The 20,568-nt window shown below is 41.5% G+C and overlaps 1 protein-coding gene across 5 annotated transcripts in view; it reads right to left on the reverse strand.

The window, feature by feature from the left end:
• Positions 1 to 20,568, reverse strand: part of TOX (thymocyte selection associated high mobility group box) — a 271,473-nt gene that overhangs the window by 138,167 nt on the left and 112,738 nt on the right. For all 5 annotated transcript variants that reach the window (XM_005301157.4, XM_065585611.1, XM_065585612.1 and 2 more), the window contains one exon: positions 5,890 to 5,955. In XM_005301157.4, coding sequence (XP_005301214.1) covers positions 5,890 to 5,955 — 66 coding nt within the window. The remainder of the gene's footprint in view (positions 1 to 5,889; positions 5,956 to 20,568) is intronic.

A 20,568-nucleotide genomic window follows, 5' to 3' on the forward strand; every position in this document is an offset into this window, starting at 1 on the left:
GAACTTTTCCCCGACTTAGCCACCGGACCTCCGTATGATATGGCATATCGCCAAACTCGCTATCTATTTCCCGCAGAAAAGACTGGAATTGGCGGTGATTTAAACCGTGGGCTCTGATAAAGTTGACGGTTTGTGTTACAGTGTTCATCACATGATCCATTTTTAGGACTTTAGCACTCAGCGATTCCTGGTGTATGATGCAGTGATACACTGTCAACTCACCAGCACAGTTCTCCTCCCGCATCTTTGAGCGCATCCTTCCCACCAGTCCATTTTTTTCACCACACATAGCAGGTGCGCCATCTGTTGTAAGTCCAACGAGTTTTTCCCACGGCAGTTTCATGTCGGTTACACTTTGAAATACATTTCCAAAGATGTCTTCTCCTTTCGTTGTCCCGTGCATCGATTTAATGTCCAGTATTTCCTCTGTTACGCACAAATTGGAATCCACACCACGGATAAATATCGCCAGCTGTGCAGTGTCAGTCGCGTCAGTAGTTTCATCCACGGCAAGGGAGTATGCAACAAAATCTTTTGCTCTTTCAATCAACTGTGTTTTCAAATCAGTCGCCATCTCACAAACCCGATTAGCAACAGTGTTTCTGCTGAGGCTTACATTTGCAAACGCTCGCGTTTTATCTGGACAAAGGACGTCGCACACTTTCATCATACAATTCTTTACGAATTCCCCCTCGGTAAACGGCCGTCCTGATTTGGCGATCTCTTCGGCCACAATGAAACTTGCTTTCACAGCAGCTTCACTTTGTGATTTTGCTTTGGTGAAAAACGTCTGCTGGGATGTCAAATTCTTCTTCAACTCCTCTACCTTTTGTAGCTTCTGTCCTGCGCTCAGGTTTTTGAATTTGTTCTCATGTTTCGTCTCGTAGTGCCGTCTTAGGTTATACTCCTTCATTACAGTGATATTACTCCCGCAAAGGAGACACACTGGTTTACCTGCAATTTCAGTAAACATATACTCATTCTCCCACCGGCTTTGAAAGCCTCGGTTTTCAGAATCAATTTTTCTCTTGGCCATTGTTGGGGTCTAGCTTTGATTTGATATTAGCGTTGTATACATCAACAGACCGCGAACTTGAACCGCGGCTTGCCGTTGGCGGCAATTGCACTGCATCATGGGATTTGTAGTGTGTGTTATTGGGGCGTCATATCACAGGGCCATTAAAAACAGATATATAAAACGATTTCGCGGGCCGGATATAATTGTATGGCGGGCCGGATGTGGCCCGCGGGCCTTGAGTTTGACACATGTGCCCTAAAAGATGCCCATCTCTCTCCATGCATTGTATAGGGAGCCTAGGCACCTAACCCAGGCTTTGTGGCTCACAGTGTTGTTCCAGTGATTTTTAGGTGCCTAAAAGTTAGGCATTATGACACTCAGCATTGCAACACCTAAGTACCTTTATGGATCCAGGCCTTTGCCTTCTTTGGTGTTTGTACAGAGCAAGGTATGCTGCGGATACCAATCAAAAGAAATAATAAGTAATAACATATATGAATACATTATGTGCTTTTTTAGGCAAAACAGGATCATTTACATTCTCTTCTGGCACAGAACTCTGAACCCATTTATTTCTACATATAATTTGATTCAAATCATTTCAGTAGAAGGGGGGGGGGAAGAAATATTTTAGCTGAATTATGCCTTTTCTGTGGTATTTGAAAAAGCCCTTAATTTAAAGACCAATAGTCCATAATTTATTCTAGTCACTTTAGTTATTTTAAGAAACCTGAGGTATTCAAATATGGAAAAAATTCTAAGGGCAAAATTCTATCCTTGAATGCACATATAGTGCATACATCTCCTACATCCTTCACTGGGGGTTCTACACAGGATCCAAAGGTAGATTTTGTCCCCAAGCACATACATGTATACTTTTCAGAGCTATTTTTTATTTCCAGCTTTTTAAATTTGTGTAAGCTAATTTTTTTAAAAATCACTAAAAAAATCTCTAAAATAATACTGTCTACAAAAGCTACATTTTTTCTGTTCTTTTTAAATACAGTTGTTGATGCTCCATCAGGTATAACATTATCAGGATTATTTTAATGTTCTGAGGCTCTTGCTATGAACAGCCATACCTCATGTGGGGACCCAAATGGTGACCTGAAAATCTAGCCCTCCAGCAGATAGGAGTTGCAAACATATAACTTCACCAGTCTTCCCACCCACAACTACCTAACCCTATTATCCAATCCAGCTTCCCTTACTCTAAACCACCTTGCAACAAGTGACTTACTAGCTCCCCGTAAGGGAAGTTAGGGTAGAACAGAAGGAAATAAGAAGTAATGGGTGTTAGTAACAGCTGTGTGTTAGGCCACTGGTGAACCGAAATCACTTTTTATCATGATGACCAATGTTGTCCATTGTTTCCTTGGACTCCCCCAGTCTGTGTGTATCCATCTGTCATCTCTTGTCTAATACTTAGATTGTGAGCTCTCTGGGGCAGGTCAGTGTTGTGTTTGTACAATGCCCTGATCCATGACTAGGACTCCAAGGTATTACAGTAATACCAACAATACAAATAATAATAATATAGCAGTAAGGGGCATGGGAAGTTTTTATTAAGACACAAACAGGATCAGTCTATCTATTGTACATTTAAAGTACCTATCACTATTGTATTGTAGCAAAGATTAGACTGGCTCCACACTGGGCCAAACACTTCTGAAGACGTTCAGACCCAGTACATAGGAGTGGGATACACTCGCACTCTGCCAATGAGAGTTGTGGAACTGCTGGAATGGGGGACAGGAATGATTTCCCAGTGCAGCCCATAATTCCTCACTGATTTTGGTCCTCTCTTTTCTTCCCATTGGGGCTGTGGAGGTTAATGCAGCCCCAAGTCACAAACTCTACTACTTGGGAGAGAAGATGGGATTTGGCAGCTGTGTGTAGTCTGTACAGTTGCCCCATTTACCATTCATGTCCATGGAGCCCAGGCAAACCAGAAAGGTCTCCAAGGGCTCTGTGCAATGGAGTTTTGTATAATATTATGTATTGTGTCTAAAAAGAAATTATGTAATTTTATATTGTGCTGTATTTAACCCACAAATTATATGATGAGGACTTATATGAAGAACAATTTGTCTCCATGATTCCAATTACAGGTACGTGTAGAACATAATATACTAGTAAGAATTTGCCGTGCATGGCAGTTGGCATTGCTTTGTTTTAAAATGGTAAATATTCTCAGATTGAAGTTCAATTAGCAATGAAAATGTCACGTAGCTTTATTATATGTTTGCTAGTATAACTCATTTAGAAGCTGCTTGCAATGTGCAATCCTACACTAAGTATATCATAACCAAAAATACAATACTTACATACGTATATAAAATATATCCAGAGATAGCAGTGCCAAACAGTCTTTTGGGACAGTCTAAAAGAATATCATTAATTTTTACTGTATACTTACACTCTGGCTCAGTTCCAACACTGGCTTTCTGTAAAAATCATTTCAAGTATAGAATTATGTTGTTTGCTTGCAGCAACATCACAGGAACAGTAGTGAGCCATATGTTGCTACTTAGCAACTTAGTCTATAAGTCCCAAAGCATGTACTGATTTGAAAATTGAACAGAAATGATAATTGTTGAGTGATGCTGTGAGGCAAGTTGTCTTGGATTACCAGGCTATGCAGATGTTTGATGTTATGTAGAAAAAGGAACAAAACTGTATTTTTCCAGTTTGATGGTTGGATTTTTATTATGTTAGCCTAAAGGGGATAAATTGATTAAAAACCCTTACAATAACACAAGGTGATGTTTCCCTGAATATGAACACATTCCAGTAAACAAAAGGAATTTGAAGTGCAAAGTTCAGCTTTCCAAGACCATTCATCACAATTTTGATGTCCAAACTTTATTTCACTCTGCAATATGTACTATTTTACATCATCTGAATTCTTTGAGATATTGGGGTTCAGGAAATATTAGAGAGCAAAGTTAAAATATAACTATCTAGTTACCGTTCATAGTTTCCATAATTAAATGATAGCAATGTCATTTTTTATAAGATTTCTGTGTGGAAGATCAGATGATTCGAACTGAAACAAAGCACGTAGTAAACACATTCTGAAACGTCATAAAAGATTAAAAAGAGTATTGTTATTTTTAAACACTTCAGTTTAAATTATCCAAACCATGCACACACACACAAAGTATAATAATATCAACCGAAGAAAATCATTCTAATGTATAATGTGAATTTCTAATCCTTTATTCAAAACTATTTAAGACAGACAATGATGCTCTGAAAGGTAGCAGCTGCTTTATAACAGCAATCATTCACAGAGTTTGTATTTCTACTGTTTCAAACAAATTCAATTAGCCCTTGCACTTCAAAACCCTTAAGGCATAAATGAGATGATACTAGGTTGCTTTAATCTAATAGTAATACTAAACTTGTCAGTACAGTTTTTGGATTAATGGTTAGAAAAAAAATTAGTAATATAATTTTTCATTTTTTAATCAAACAATTCTATTCAAAACTACCTCTGGATCTTGGAGGGTTCTTTGCTGAATGAGTTCAATCATACTAAGAATCTTAAATTTAAAGTTCGGTCTTCCAAAGGCATTCTTACAGTAACTTCAACAGCAGACAGGGAGGTAATGTGGTGGGAACATTCACATTTTAAATATGGGCTTTTTGACTGATAATATAGCTCAGCTCACATAAAAGATAGTTAAAGAATGAAAGAGAATAAACCTATAAATTAAATTTGAGTAGATAAGCATGACTATCTAAAAATGCTTCTTTATAAAGACATTTAGCTCTGAGTATAATGTCAGTTTCCAAGACTGTTCTTTCAACCCTGGGATTATACCCGTCTACCCTCATCTACTAGTCAAGATGCAAACAAACTAATTTCCCACTTAACCAGATATCTCCATGTAAGCCCATAGTTTTTGTCATGCAGAAGAGTATCAGACTGTCCACTATCTGAGATGGGTACTGGGCTACATGGATCACTATCCTGATTCTTTATAGCAATTCATATGACCCCGGCTTAAATAATGGACCTGTGCTGCTGTCACTATGATTCACTGACACAGAACTGAAATCACTGAAATGTATGGAATGTAACAACAGAATCAGAATTCAAATTCTCCCTCAGCATATGACTGCATGCACCCATGCACAGGTTGCTTTGCTTTTGTTTTTAAAAAGCAATGGCACTCCTTCAGTTTTACAAGCCTAAAATAAATTAAAATGAAATTAACTTAGATGAAAAAAATGTCAACATGTGGACATATGCCACATTTTAATGGTTCTGATAACTTACAAATTGTTCCTTGCAAATTCTCCGTAAAAAGGACTCAAAAATATTTTTGAACAACTTAAACCATATTATACTCTTTTGACTGCAAGATAAACCCCAGCAGTAGATTTTGAGAGACTTGTTATGCTAACACTAATGGTACAACCTTGGCAATATTCCTCAGTCGTATGATTTTTGTTAAAAATGCAATTCTTCATCTACAACTGGCCTAAGAGTGATAATTAAAGCTATTTGTGATAGTGTAGCTTATAATGATTAACTTGTCTGCAGTCAGATAAACAAATAACCTGCACCTGTAAAGACTTTATTTCCTGAAGGTAAAACAACTGTTTAGGAAAGATCATGCTGGCAAAACAGCTGCTTGCATTCTGGAGAGGAAACAAGGTAGTATCTTTCAACAAACGCCAACTCTGGTGTTTTATCAGCTCTATCTCATTAACTGGAAAGAAGGCTTAAATGCTTTGTTTATAAATTATGATTATTCCTGATTGCAGCAGTTACTGATAGTGCCACTCATTTGCAATGCAACTCTTTGGATTTGTTTAATTACAATTTGAAACAAGGCAGAGAAGATTAATTAACCCACCTGGCTTGCTGGCACATAGTCCTGGCTCGGCTCTGTCATACTCATATACATGTTGTCACCGTCAAACTGCGAATGAAATAATAGTAAACATTCAGCAATCTTGAATGTTTTTCAGCATCAACTGGAAAACAGTAGCCATAAAATAATATTATAGCCCGGTTTGGAAGACTTGTAATTGCATGTGTGCATCTTGTCTTTGATGTTCCTGTTGTCATCCTTATTGACCCTGGATGTCAGTGATTTGGAGTAATTAGTGCTCTAGTAATTACAGCAAGCAAGCAAGCAATGAATGGTTTCCTTTCATCTGCAATCTGTTTTAAAACAAAATGGCTCATTTTGTGCACCATGTATACATTCTGCTGTTGGTTGCAATGAAGTACTAAGTGAATTGCACAGTTTCTGACAAGAGGAAGATGATAATGGAAAATGTACTAAAACGCATCTTAATGGATTCTAACTTTACATTTTGATCAAGAACAAGTTTGGAAGTTTCAAAACAAATTAAAATCCACCTTGCTGAAATGTCTCCAAATCAGAAATTAAGAAGAAGGTTCTTAGGCAAATTTCAGGCATTTGAACATCTGAAATACAGAACTTACAAAATTGGGTGGCATAAGTGGACAGTGTGCTTGATGTGTAAATAAAAATGAATATGAACAAACAACTGTGAAATTACCATTCAGTAAATTACGTTATAACAAATAAAATTAATGGAATTTGTGTGCAAACTGATTTTTCTTCTTTTAAAAATAGAATTAGATATAACAAAAACAAGACTAAGAGAAGCTGATTAGGAAGGGAAGGTCTACCTCGAATGAGACAGCTAGAATATAAGGCTGGTCAGGTATCACCACAAAAAAGCATGAGACTACTTTTTTTGTACTATGTAATCTGTACACTGTGCCCACAGAACTCTCTTCATACTTTTTCAAATGTCTGTGTCAAGTTTACAGTGTGAGTAATTATAGTCCTAATATGCAATCTAGAGTTAGGAGAAACTTTTCCAAGCCTTTGGAATAGATATGGAGAGCAACAGGAATGCTCATCCCTCAATCATCAACTGAGAATTTCCAGCTGTTACTAGGTCTGTTTAAAATAACTTTCACCTGACCCCATCTGTGCATACTCAGAGTGACATATTTTGGAAGTGGGCCATTATTTTGATGATGTGGCAAAAAAGAGTGGCAAGTTACATAAGGCGGGATTTAAAAAAAAATGTTCAGCTTTGACCTTACCCTATTCCTACTGAAGTCAGTAGGATCTACTCATTGACTTCTGTGAGAGCAGAGTAGGCCAACACTGGCCATTTTTGAAAATCCTACCTGTAATACACAGTACATCCACATGGTCATACGGACGTAGCATTAGGAACATTACTGCTTGGGGCAATGCATACAGATGAGAAACCAAGCTTCACGCAGTCACCTGCTGGGATAGGGGAGGGTGTTGGTATTCTTACCTGAGTGTTCTTCCTGGACCCTGCTCAAGGGATTCAGTCTTCCACATTTACCCTCAGCTAGAAAGTGTCTGATGCATTTAACAGTCCATCCCTCTCCCTCAACCCACTCTGGCTGTTGGAAGAGAGAAGGAGCTTTCTCCCTGTGTCACTCCACACCCCATCTCAGAGCCTACTAGCTGCTCGGGGGATGAGGGTTTTCTTTGCTACTTCACACCTCTGCCTCTCGCCTCGCTGTATGATTCCTCTGCTGCAAGAGGGTGGGGGTGATTCTGTTACTCATTTCAGTCCTCATTTTTGGCTCCCCTCCTCAGTGAATAGCCTCTGCGCCTGCCTTCATCGCTGCTCTTAGGTTTCACAAACAGGAGCAGAATAAAATGAGCTGGTGCTTATTGATTTCACTGCTGCCCAAAAGGAGCTGAAAAACAGCAGTAAAAACTGGCAAGGCTGCTGCTGTTATTGTTATTTGTATCATGATAATGCCTAGATGCCCTAACTAGGATCCGGGCCCCATTGTGCTAGGTGCAGTACAAACACTAAGAGATACCCCTGCCCCAAAGAGCTTACAATGTAAATAGACAAGACAGACAAAGGGTGAGAGGAAGGAAGTGCTGTTATACCATTTTACAAATGAGTTACCAAGGCACAGAGAGACTAAAAGGAAAGGAACATAGAGAAGATACCTCATATAGTAGATTATAGTTATTGTGTTACTAAACTCAGTTATTATGTGAAAGCTCTGGACCTGGTGTCTTAACTTCTCCAAAATACATTACAGATTTTCTGAGCCTATGCCTCTAGTCATGCTGTCTAACTATGAAAACTTCCACCAAAGACGGGAAGTGAATGATTAATTTAAACCTATGCTCAAATTGTACCTTTAAATCACCTTTGTACCTTTAGTTCTTTCTTTGACAGAGTGTGAGCACTTTTCATTGTGTTTTTATTTTAAAGCACCATGGTGTAAAACTGCATAAAAGATTATGTATAATCCACTAGTGATTTATACATAATTTTAATATTTGTGGCTTGTAGATATTGTTGTTAACCTGTATTACCAAAAATCCACTAATCCTGAAAAAGCTTTAAAACTAGGTTTTAAAAAACAAACAAACAAAAAACCCAAATGCAAGCAGTCAGCATTGTTTGAGGATGCTTAATGACAAGTGACGTTCTCTGTTACTAAGAGATGCCATAATGAGACTAAAGCAAAGATGGGATGCAAACAGAAATCATCAAATGATTATGCTAAAGGAAAGGTTGATCTTGTTATGGAAACCATTAAAGATAAAAACAGAATTGCTCTGTAAATGCCACATTATTGTACTGTTGAAAAACCATCCTCATGGTACATTGGTAAAATATTCTAATGACAGATGTGACAGAGTGGGGATATGTCAGTATCAAAGTGTAAACTCCATTTTGAATTATGAGCTCCATTTTGTATTATGTGCTGAACACATGTCTGAACTTGCCCAAGACAGGTTATTGTAATACATTCCAGAGTGGCACCCTACCCAGGAAACGTGTTTGAAATCTCACTGAAGGACCATCACAGTGAAGCCTTCAGGAGGGCAATCTAGGGCCATCAACTGTGACTGTCCTTCAACTACTGCCCCACTCCCCAGTGGTTTTTCTACAAAGGGGCCTCCAGGAGGAGTGAACATGACAGGGAGAGTGAGCTGGAGTGCCCCAGAGGGACAATGGCAAAAGGAGGCAGATATTTAAAAAGGAGATTTAAGAGCAGGATGCTGCTCTGAGCCGTGGGCCAACCATCATCACACATAGGACATGCAGCAGAAAGAGGGTAACAGATACTTGCCTAGCCTGAACTGCCAACAGACCTTGGACTCTAAAAAAAAGAGTGAAATCAGATAGGGGAGGGTGCATCTCAGAACTTTAGTTATTTTGCAAAGATCTGTAACTCTCTAATGCTTTTAAAAGTAAAGTCTCGGATCAGCGGGTAGTGATCGATCTATCGGGGATTGATTTATCATGTCTAGACACGATAAATCGATCCCCGATCGCTCTGCCGTCGACTCAGGAACTCCACCACGGCGAGAGGCGGAAGCGGAGTCGACGGGGGAGCGGCAGTCGTCGATCCTGCACCGCGAGGACGCAAAGTAAGTGATTCTAAGTCGATCTAAGATATGTCGACTTCAGCTACGCTATTCTTGTAGCTGAAGTTGCGTATCTTAGATCGATTACCCCCCCCCACTGTAGACCAGGCCTAAGAAATTCCTTTACTAAGCTTGTGTTCTTTGCTTGCCAGCCACACTGTCCCCACAGAGGTTACACTAGAAGCTTGGACCTCCCACAGCCTTGGTGGAGCTCTGCAGGAGTGTGTGTAAGTGATTAGTGACGGGTTGGAGGCACTGGTTTCAGGGTCTAGCGCAGATGGACTGTGGAGTCCCATGCACCAGGGAAGGAAGGGTATCAGACAAGAGATTAGAGCCAGGGAGTGAGCCCCATAGACCCTGAGCTAGAAACAGTGACAACTCTGTCCAGAACCAGTTGACTTAGAAGCATATGGGACCCAGCGATTGGGTCCACTCACAACAGACTGGTGACCATGCACAGTGGTACCAAGTCAGGTTGTAACAGCACACATTTTCAAATCCTTACTAAAGGATAATTTTCAATGCAAAAATTTTTTGAAAAAAAAATTGTTAAAGTCTTCTAAAAGCACACAATTTCTGCCACATCCACTCATAAGATGTATTATCATTTCACAGGTGACTTGTATAATTGTTTAGATTTTCTTCAGTACTATACCTAGACACTATGTATAAGTTCTCCAGGCTTTTTTCTAACTTGTTCCCCAGACTAACTTGCTATTTATTGCTCTCACTATGGGAAGGGAGTGGAGTCCAACCGTCTGCTGAGTCCAAAACAAGGAAGTGTATATTTTCAAGCATGCAGATGACATATCTAATACACCAATTCCAATTGGTGATTCCAATCTGAATGACTGCACTACAGCTTTTATATTTCCAGTACACTTAATAAAGGTCAATGTAGAAGTGGACAGAGGGTGTTGTTCTGCTTCCCACTTTGAGCCTGCATGTGTCAATATCTGATAGATCCTTGAAGTTGTTAGTCTCCATACAGAGCACTGAAGATGCGTTACTGAGCACAGCGGGCTAGTAGAAGTAGGATGAGACTGACAGAAGGATGAGAAAGTCCAGACATAGCGGAATGTATCAAAGACAGCACAAGCAAGAATGGGGTATAAGTTTTTTGTGTAAATGTATATAGAAAACAGTGGGCACGCAGGGATGAACTATGAACTACCTCAATTGGGCTCCAGCTCCCTTTAACCTTGAATGTTAAATAAAAAAAGAGCCCTGCAGTCTTGAATCACTTGATAAACTATTTCTTGCATCTAGAGCACCTGTTAAATATGCAGACAGAGATTGCAGTGCAAAGGCTTCTGTTATTATTTTACTCAACACAAACTGAATTATAGATGTATCCACCCACAGAGAGACCTGAACCACTAAAACTAGACTTTTTTTTCCATAATAGTTGAGTAAAAATACTATACTTTGGGGCTTCTGACCTTTTCAAAACCCCAAACACCTGGCCACACCTAGGATTGGGCCTGATTCTGCACTACTGAAGTCTGTGGTCGTGAGAGCAGAATCAGAGCCCTACAGAGATAACTTCCCATTTTCACTGTCAGTGTAATTTTTGTGAACATCCACTTCTGTCCTCTTTCCTCTGGACCCTTTCTTAAGTGGTACATTGTGAAATAAAAGATTTAAAAAACAGTTAAAAATCAAAGATAGAGGTGATGGGAAATACACACAAGTACTTATGCAAAAAGCACAGCTACCTCTATTAGCTTCCACAGCATTGCTATGTCACAGCAGAATAGTGGCTCCTTAGACCTTACAGATGAACTCTGCACAAATTGGACAAAATTATACCCTTGGTGGCTTCAATGGGAGCCATGTGCATGGACCCATGGACAGAATCTGGCCCACTGTGTTATTTATGGAGAAAGCAGGGGATACACAGATCCTGAGGGAAAGCTTAAGAATACTTCTCAAACTGCTTCTAGTTTATGCATAAGAGAAACACGGAAATAAAGTCGACTAAAACAAAACAGTACATTAGCAAAACTCAACCATTTTCCAAAATAGCCTTATTATACCACTGAGAGGCAAATCAGAGGTAACCATAGCTAGGTAAGCGGAGGGTCCTGCCTACATATTCTCAGCCACCTGTACAAAAGATGAGAGAAAAGAAGATTATGGAATTCCTTTAATTCTGATTTTAAGAAACTGAATACGGGCTTGATCATACAAGGTGCTGATCATGCCTGATGCAGCCAGGCACTTAAGCACATGCATACCTTTAAGCATGAAAATAATCCTGTTGAAGTGAAAGGGGTTACTCATGTATTTAAAGTCAAGTATGTGCTTTAATGTTAGGATCAGGCCAAAGTGCTCAGAGCTTCGTCAGCTCACACCCTAATTCCATAAATATGTGCAAGCCTTGCAGGCTAGAAAATACCTTAAATTTCTGGTAATCAAATTATTCAGAACACTTGAGTTCATATGTATGTACAGTGTAATTTTCAAGGACCTAGATACCTCAAATAATTGGTAATTGATCCTTTCTAGATGGCTGGTTCAAATATGGCCAGGCTGGTTATGACCAAAATTTAATCACTATCACACAGTTGCTCCAGAATAAGATGTCCACATGGTGAGTTATTCTAGAATAGCTATTTTGGTAAATTTCCAAGTGTAGACAAGCCTTCAGTCAAACTGATGGTGGGGTCCCCATCAAAATATAGCAATACAACAAATGACTCCCATTTGCAGTCTCAGCAAGGATATCAAGAACTAACTGGCATGGAGACTTGGCTCATCTCCTCACCAGGACGGTGTAGGGGTGAGAATTGAGGCACACAGCTAGGGCAGTGTGGATTAGTTTGGATTGCTGCTGTGCCTATTCTGTATTATAAAAAGAGGACCATGAAAAAGTAAAGCTGGTTGGGAATTTACAGACTTTTCATTAAAAGTGGGAGGAAATGGTGACTGTAAAATATTTGCAGGTTTTCATCTATTTGTTTGTTTTTAATATTATTTCAACAGTTCTACTCTTGCACTGAAATCACTTGTACTGCTACTCTTTGAAAAAATAGTTCAGGGTGTTCTATATGCCTTCTAAGTTGAAATTTGACCTTCAACATGGTAGGTCATGTTATGAGTTAAATATCCCATGCCATCTTTTATTTATAATTTGTGATGATGTACTCCTATTCGTTACACCCATCGTTCATTAAAAAGACTGTGACAATACTGTACTTACTTATTTGATGTGTTGTTTTCTCTTTTTTAAAAGATCCCTGCATACAAGTATTTTTCTATTTTCCCTTAGTTTCAGAGGCAAAGAGTCAAACATCAAGCTATAGTTTTACCTGTCATCCTTTTCCCAAAATGCTTTAAAGATGACAGATATTCATCTCCTCCTCTTTCCCATCCCCAATAATGGGAGCCTCTCTCACTGCAGCTTATCGTTTTTCCAGGTCAGAACACTCTGGACCTATTATAACTGTATATTTCTCACAGTGAATCAGCTAGAAGAAGTTGCTCAAACCTGGTGTTATCAGCACCCTGGCGACTATCTACCCAAGGGGCCAACCACGTGACAAACAAACATACATATTAGCACTGGAAGGAACCTCCTGAGTAATCGACTCTGTCCACTGCATCATCACAGAATAGTTTTCACTCTCCCTAAGGCACTCTCAATGACTTATTGTCAAGTCTTGCCTTGGATACATCTCCAGAGATGGTGTTTCCACAACCTCCCTTTCATGGCACAATTGTCCATACTGTTCAGAGGTTTTACTGCTTTATCTTAAGACTTTTTTTGTCAGTCCTTTTGGCTACTGAGACTAATGGCTCTTCCTCTTAGTAACACACTTGAATCCATTGAACAACAGATGTACTGTTTACCCACACTTCTCTCTCCTCTAGGTGGCCTAGGTTCAATCCCTTTAATTTCCCCTGAGGTTAGGTTTTCCAAACACTTCCTCGTTTGTAACCCCATAGCATTCTCTCTAGTTTACTAATGTCTTTTCACAGAATTGTGTCCTGCCCAAAATGAATTCAGCATTCTACTGTGGACAAACTAGTGTTCTCAATTATCAAAAACAACAAGGAGTCTGGTGGCACCTTAAAGACTAACAGATTTATTTGGGCATAAGCTTTCGTGGGTAAAAACCTCACTTATTCAGATGCATCGTGGTTTTTACCCACGAAAGCTTATGCCCAAATAAATCTGTTAGTCTTTAAGGTGCCACCAGACTCCTTGTTGTTTTTGTAGATACAGACTAATACGGCTACTCCCTGATACTTGATACTCAATTATCAAGTCTCCCTCCTAATATATTTCTCCTTAGCACTGTTACCTTGTCAGTGTTCATCCATTCTGTACACTCTTCCTCACCACACAAACAATTTGTAACAAGCTTTGTCTCTACTGGCCTTGACTAGCAGAAACCGCCAAACTTCTCCTTAATCTGCGCGCAAAAAGAGTGGTGCAGAATGCTGCCACACAAAACCTTAGGTCACATTACCTATATTAAGGAAAAGATTAAGGACTGAATTCTCCTACTCAAGTAGCAGTTGCAGAAGACCCTAAATGCAAAGGCAAAGTTCTGCTGTTCTGGAAGAGGTAGACCCCAGAAATGACATACCAAAGGTCTCCACTTTCATTACTTCCCATGGAACAAGCTCTGTAGTTAGGGTTGCCAACTTTCTAAATGCACAAAACCAAACACCCTAGCCACGCTCCTTCCCCGAGGTCCTTCCCCCTTCCCCGCCCCTTCCCGAGGCCCCGCCCACCACTCACTACATTCCCCCTCCCTCGGTGGCTCGTTCTCTCCCACTCTCACTCACTTTCATTGGGCTCGGGCAGAGGGTTGGGGTGTGGGAGATGGTGAGGGCTCTAACTGGGGGTGTGGGCTCTGGAATGCAGACAGAAATGAGGAGTTCAGGGTGCAGAAGGGGGCTGCGGGTTGAGGAAGGGAAGTGGAGTGCAGGAGGAGGTACAGGCTCTGGGTTGGGGGTGCAGGCTTTGGGGTGTGGCTGGGGATGAGGAGTTTGGGGTGCAGGATGGGGCTCCAGGCTGGGGCAGGGGGTTGGGATACGGGGGGGTGGGTGAGGGCTCCAGCTGGGGGTGAAGGCTCTGGGGCAAGCCCAGGGATGAGGGGTTTGGGGTGTAGGAGGGGGCTCCAGGTTCGGGGGTTGGGGCTCGGGGTTGGGGCGTGGACTCCCGATCAGCAGCGCAGTGGGGCTAAGGCAGGCTCCCTGCCTGTCCTGGCTCCGCGCTGCACCCCAGAAGCAGCCGGCAGGTCCAGCTCCTAGGTGGGGGGGGTCAGGAGGCTCCATATGCTGCTCTCACTCGCAGGCACCACCCGCCTGCTCCCATTGGCCGCAGTTTCTGGCCAATGGGAGTGCAGAGCCAGTGCTCGGGGCAGGAGCAGTGCATTGAGCCCTGTGCCCGCCCTCCCCCCCGCCTAGGAGCTGGATCTGCCGGCCGTTTCCGGGGCTCAGCGCGGAGCCAGGACTAGTGGGGACTAGCCTGCCCTAGACTGCAGCACTGCCAACCGGACTTCTAACGGCCCAGTCGGTGATACTGACCAGAGCCGCCAGGGTCCCTTTTTGACCGGGCATTCTGGTTGAAAACTGGATACCTGGCAACCCTATCCATAGTGGTCTCCTTGCTAGCAGTCTGAGGTAATGCGAGGGCATAATCAGTGAACCTATAACCAAGCGGATCCATGGGCTTAACCCTGCATATACGAACTGCATAGTGGGCCTCAGATAATTCTACCGATTTGAAAGTGTAGTAACAGCCATACACAAGGTGTGCAGATGCTCTATATCCATCCCCTGCACATAGAGGATTCTGATCCTAAGCCCCCCTTACTCCTTGTCACACACTTTCTGCAGGTATGGTGTCGAATCCTTGGAATCAGGTGCTGATGGTCTTAGGGGGCCCAATGCAATAGTGAGTCAGTGGAAATGCGGGAGTCCATCTTGACAGAAACGTACACACCAAGCAACTACATTAATTGCATTAAAATTACAATACAATGCAACTTATTAATCTTATTGTGTTAATTTTATAACAATTTTTAAAGCGCTAATACAAGTTTAAAATTTAATACAATGTGATTAAATGAAAACTACCTTGATAAAGCTGCTCTTATAATGTTTTTATGATGTAAAATGGTTTCTTATTAGCTATGGATACTGCATTTTCCCCACAGTATAAAAATATCTCCTTCTGTTTTACCCAGGGCCGGCTCTAAGCACCAGCAAAACAAGCTGATGCTTGGGGTGGCACATTTTTAGGGGCGGCATGGCCGGCGCCAGAATGCCGCCCCTGCCGCCCCTAAAAATGTGCCCTGGCCGCCCTAGCTCACCTCCGCTGCTGCCGCTCGCGCACCGCTGCTCGCCCTCCCTCCCAGGCTCTCAATCCTGGGAGGGAGGGGGAGATCCCGACCAGCCGCGGCGCGCAAAACAGCTGATTCGCGTGCCACTGCTCCCCCTCCCTCCCAGACTCTCAAACCTGGGAGGGAGGGGGAGATCCCGAGCGGCCGTGGCGCGCGAAACAGCTGATTCGCGCACTGCTGCTCCCCCTCCCTCCCAGGCTTGGGGGGGGGGGGAATTATTTGCTTGGGTGGCAAAAATCCTAGAGCCGGCCCTGGTTTTACCCTATCACATCATCATTTTTGTTTTAGTTCAGTGATCACAGAACTTAGCGAGATACTTTATCCATTTTATTAATCAATTAAAGTGCTTTATAATACTGTCACAGAAATTATGCTTTATCCCTTTTGTGCCCCATATTATATTCTCTCACCTCGCTGTACAAACTACTATATTATTAACATACCTTGCTCTTGATCTGATATTCTGCTAAGAAAATTACCATCATCTTCTACAACTAAGAACATTAAGAAAGTGCACATTAAAGTTGAAATAACTGGACTGAATAATTTTTAAAATGCTCTGTGTGTTGCTGTGGAAGACTGAAATTATACAAACATTTTTTAAGCTATGGGGCCCAATTCCCCTCTGTGCAGCCCCACTCATGGGTCTGCATAAACACGGCTATTGTTTGGTCCCTAATGTACAATATTTATAGTTAATTATTCTTATAGGGCCAAATTCTACTCAAAATTACAGTGGTATGAATCTGGAATAACACCACTTAAATCAATTTAATCCTCTATTTCTATGGTCAATTAAAGCAAAAGAGGGAGTAGAGGAAGGTGGGGGGGCATGTTCTTCTCTAATTTGCAGACTTCCAATCCCAAGGCAGGCAAAAAGGTAATCTAGGTGTAAATAAAAACAACATTTGATCCTCTATATTTTTTCTTTAAAAAGCAAGCATAAAATTTGTTGAATTCAATGGTAAACATGCATGCGGAAGTATGCAGAAAAAATATGCCCATGATTAGAATCAAGTTTAGAATGAAACATCTCTTTACACAAATGATGCCTGATTTACTGTTGTGTTACTCTAGATCAGTGGTCACCAACTCGTAGAACGTGATCGACTGGCCAATCCTGGAGCCTCTGCCAGTCGATCGCGATCTCTGGCCGCTTAAAGTCCCACAACGCAGTGGGGCTAAGGCAGGCTCCCTGCCTGCTCCAGCCCCACACTGCTCCCGGAAGTGGCCATGTCCCCATGCCTGCAAGTGGCATGTGCCTGCAAGTACCATCCCCATAGCTCCCATTGGCCGGGAATGGGTAACTGCAGTCAATGGGAATTGCAGGTGCAGTGCTTGCAGGCAGGAGCAGCATGAGGAGCCACATGCCCCCCAGCGGGCCGCAGGGGCATGTTGGCTGCTTCTGGGAGTAGCGTGTGGCCAGGGCAGGCAGGTAGCCTGCCTTAGCCCTGCTGCGCCGCTGACAGGGAGCCACCCAAGGTAAGTGCCGCCTGGCAGGAGCCTGCACCCCGAACCACCTCCGGTACCCCAACCCCCTGCTCCAGCCCTGACCACCCTCCTAGAGACAGCACCCCATACTCTCTCCTGCACCCCGACACTCTGCCCCAGCCCGGAGCCCCCTCCTGCACCCAAACTGCCTCCCGGAGCCCACACCCCTCACCCTCCCTGCACTCCAACTCCCTGCCCAGGCTCATCCCAGAGCCCCCTCCCACACTCCGAACCCCTCGGCCCCAGCCCAGAGCCCGCACCCCCTTGCGAACCCCAACCTCCTGCCCCAGCCCAGTGAAAGTGAGTGAGGGTGGGGGAGAGCAAGCAATGGAGGGAGGGAGGATGGAGTGAATGAGGCAGGGCTTCGGGGAAGGGGTGTGGCCTCGGGGAAGGGGCAGGGTAGATCCTGCATTGCAGTTAAATTCAAAAAGTGATCTTGTGCATAAAAAGGTTGGAGACCACTGCTCTAGATTTATGCTGGTGTAATTCTGCTGATTTCAAGCATAAGTAGGAGATTAAATTCTACTTAGTTGAAATTAAACTCTACTTAGTTGCACTTACTAGCAGTCTACTTTCTTCTGATTTTAAGGAAGGCTGTTAAAGGTGATCATATTTGTTTGGTGATATTCTTCTAACAGAAGCGTTAAGAGGCTCCAGGAATTTGAAAGTGCTAGGTTCTTAATAGCAGAATTCATAAAGATCTAGTCATGCAGCAGCACTGTTTCTCCCTGAGCTCTACAAAAAGCAACTACATTTCTTGTAATACTCTTTCCTTTTGTGTAAGCACCTGCTGGTTAAAGCTCAAAAATAATTGCAGAAGACAAAAAATTTTTATGTCAATAGACATGTTTTGATAGGAAATTAATTTTGTGTTTAAATCAATGATTTGAAATTTTAACTACTGCTTTGATATGAATAAAGTGATTCATTTTCCACTTATTTTTCCAGCTCATTAGTGATATGCAACTTAAGTGTTTTACATGTCTAATAGTAATTCAGTGTTTGCAGTTCAGAATGGCTTTTAGGTGTGTGGGCTCTTAGGCTATTTCTACACTACCACGGTAAGTCGACCTAAGTTACGCAACTCCAGCTACGCGAATAACGTAGCTCGAGTTGACGTAGTTTAGGCAGACTTACTGCGGTGTCTACACCGAGCTGGGTCAAGGGCAGACACTCTGCCATTGACTTACCTTACTCCTCTTGTTCCTGTTGGAATATGAGGTTGACCAGAGAGCGCTCTGCTGTCGATTTAGTGGATCTTCACTAGACCAGCTAAATCAACCTTGGTACATCAATCACCAGAGTGTCGATCCCGCGGTAATGTAGACAAAGCCTTAGGAGCATAGGGCTGGAAGGAACTCCAGTGTTCTAACTATTGTTCTGTCACAGGCAATCTTGTCATACAATCCCTCATAAATTTATCAAGCTCCATCTTAAAACTAGTCAGGTTGTATGCCCCCACAATAGTCAGCACATTGACTGAAAGCTGAACAAGTATTTTATACATTACAGTGCATTGCTGGAGAGCTTTGTTAACACAGAGCAATGTGAATTATGTAACTGATTTTATTTCTTTTTGTTAAACACAGCACATTGGAAATATATAACAAGGTCCTTTCAGGAATACAAAGTAAAAGCAATGTCATGTAATATGCTACAACAGGTAGACATTCAGTGTCTTAGACAGGATTAGCCAACAGATTTATCAAGCAGCCTCTAAGGAAAGCAGAGTTCAAGTCTGGGCTCATCAATAATACATAAATAAACTAAACAATTAGGTACAAAGTGGCTATCTTGTCAGACAACTTATTAACCGATAAATGATACACTCACTGCAGTGAGTGTAAAAAGGAGAGATATGTAAAGATAGAGAAAGAAGACTGGAAAAGGAGGAAGAAAGCTGTTGCACTTTCTAGTGTATTTGTGGAATTAGCATTCCTCTAACTCATCCTGCTATGTAGGGTTTGGAAACCTGTGGGTTATATTTGATATATCATATGTACTGCAATATATAGGCACGAATGGGGTATACAAAGGATATGGCAACAGTTTTTACTTGGATTTACTTCACTTCTGCCAGTTTAAAATTGGATAGAAGTTTACTCTGTTTTCTAACCAGAAATATGAAAAATAAAAATATACTCAATTTTTCCACCAGATGCCTAATACTAGAGCATCGGTTTCAAACACCTGACAGGCAAAGTTTATACAGTAAACTACAGCTGCATCTGAGTTATAATATCACTGCTGGGCATTGCTGTAATTCAATACGCACAATGGGAGACGTCTTTTTCTAGAAAAAAGTCTGGGTATAAATATAAAGAAACTTACACTCAAGTTTACTCTTTAGTTAAACAATAGCAAACAGTCTTCAAAAGAAAATGTAGGTTAGTAAATGTGTAAATGGAGCGACTCATTCATTCTTTACCAAATAACTACATATTCTGTAGGCAGATTTTAATTTCCTTTGTTGCACTGGATTGCAATGTCCAGGGGGGAAAGGAGATGGTTGAACACTGACAAATGGAAGATTTTTTTATGATTGGCTTGGGTTTCTGAGAACAAATTAGCCAAAAATACCCTTCACATCTTTGTAACTTCCATAACTCAGAACCCCTAAACACTAGGGTTTCAACATTTAATATAATATAATATATTTAACATAATATATTTATATACCACCTTTCATGAAAAAGTATACCAAAATACTTTAAGAACACTGGCTCAAATTCAGCTGAGTTCATGCAACTCCCAGTGACTCCTACAGTTGTTGTGTGTGGAAGAGGAGCAGACTTCAGCCCTGACACTGAAATACAAACTTTACAAATGGATAAAGAAATCCATCACTGAAATGCAGCCACTTCCAGCATGAAAAATAGAGACTATTCAGTAATGAATTCCACAGCAATTTAAGACAGGAAGTGAAGAATATTTTATCAAACTGGATGTGTAATTTGGATGGTAGATAGGGATTAACCTCCTACTCTTGTAAATATTGCCTTAATCACAAATGGTGATCAAGATATTGATTTCATTAAGATCATAACCTCACTGGATTGGGATTTTCAAAAGCATTCAATGTTGCCTTAACTCTGGTCTCACTGAAGTCAGTAGTAAAACTCCCACTGATTTCAATGGGAGGAGAGTTAGGACAACACTGAGTACCCTTGAAGATCCACTCTTATATCCCTGGCCACACACTGGAGAATTGGTTTAGTATTGACTCAGAGGGAAGAGGTCTACCTACTGA

The sequence above is a fragment of the Chrysemys picta genome, chromosome 2 (assembly GCF_011386835.1).
Source record: "Chrysemys picta bellii isolate R12L10 chromosome 2, ASM1138683v2, whole genome shotgun sequence".
Lineage (NCBI taxonomy): Eukaryota > Metazoa > Chordata > Testudines > Emydidae > Chrysemys > Chrysemys picta.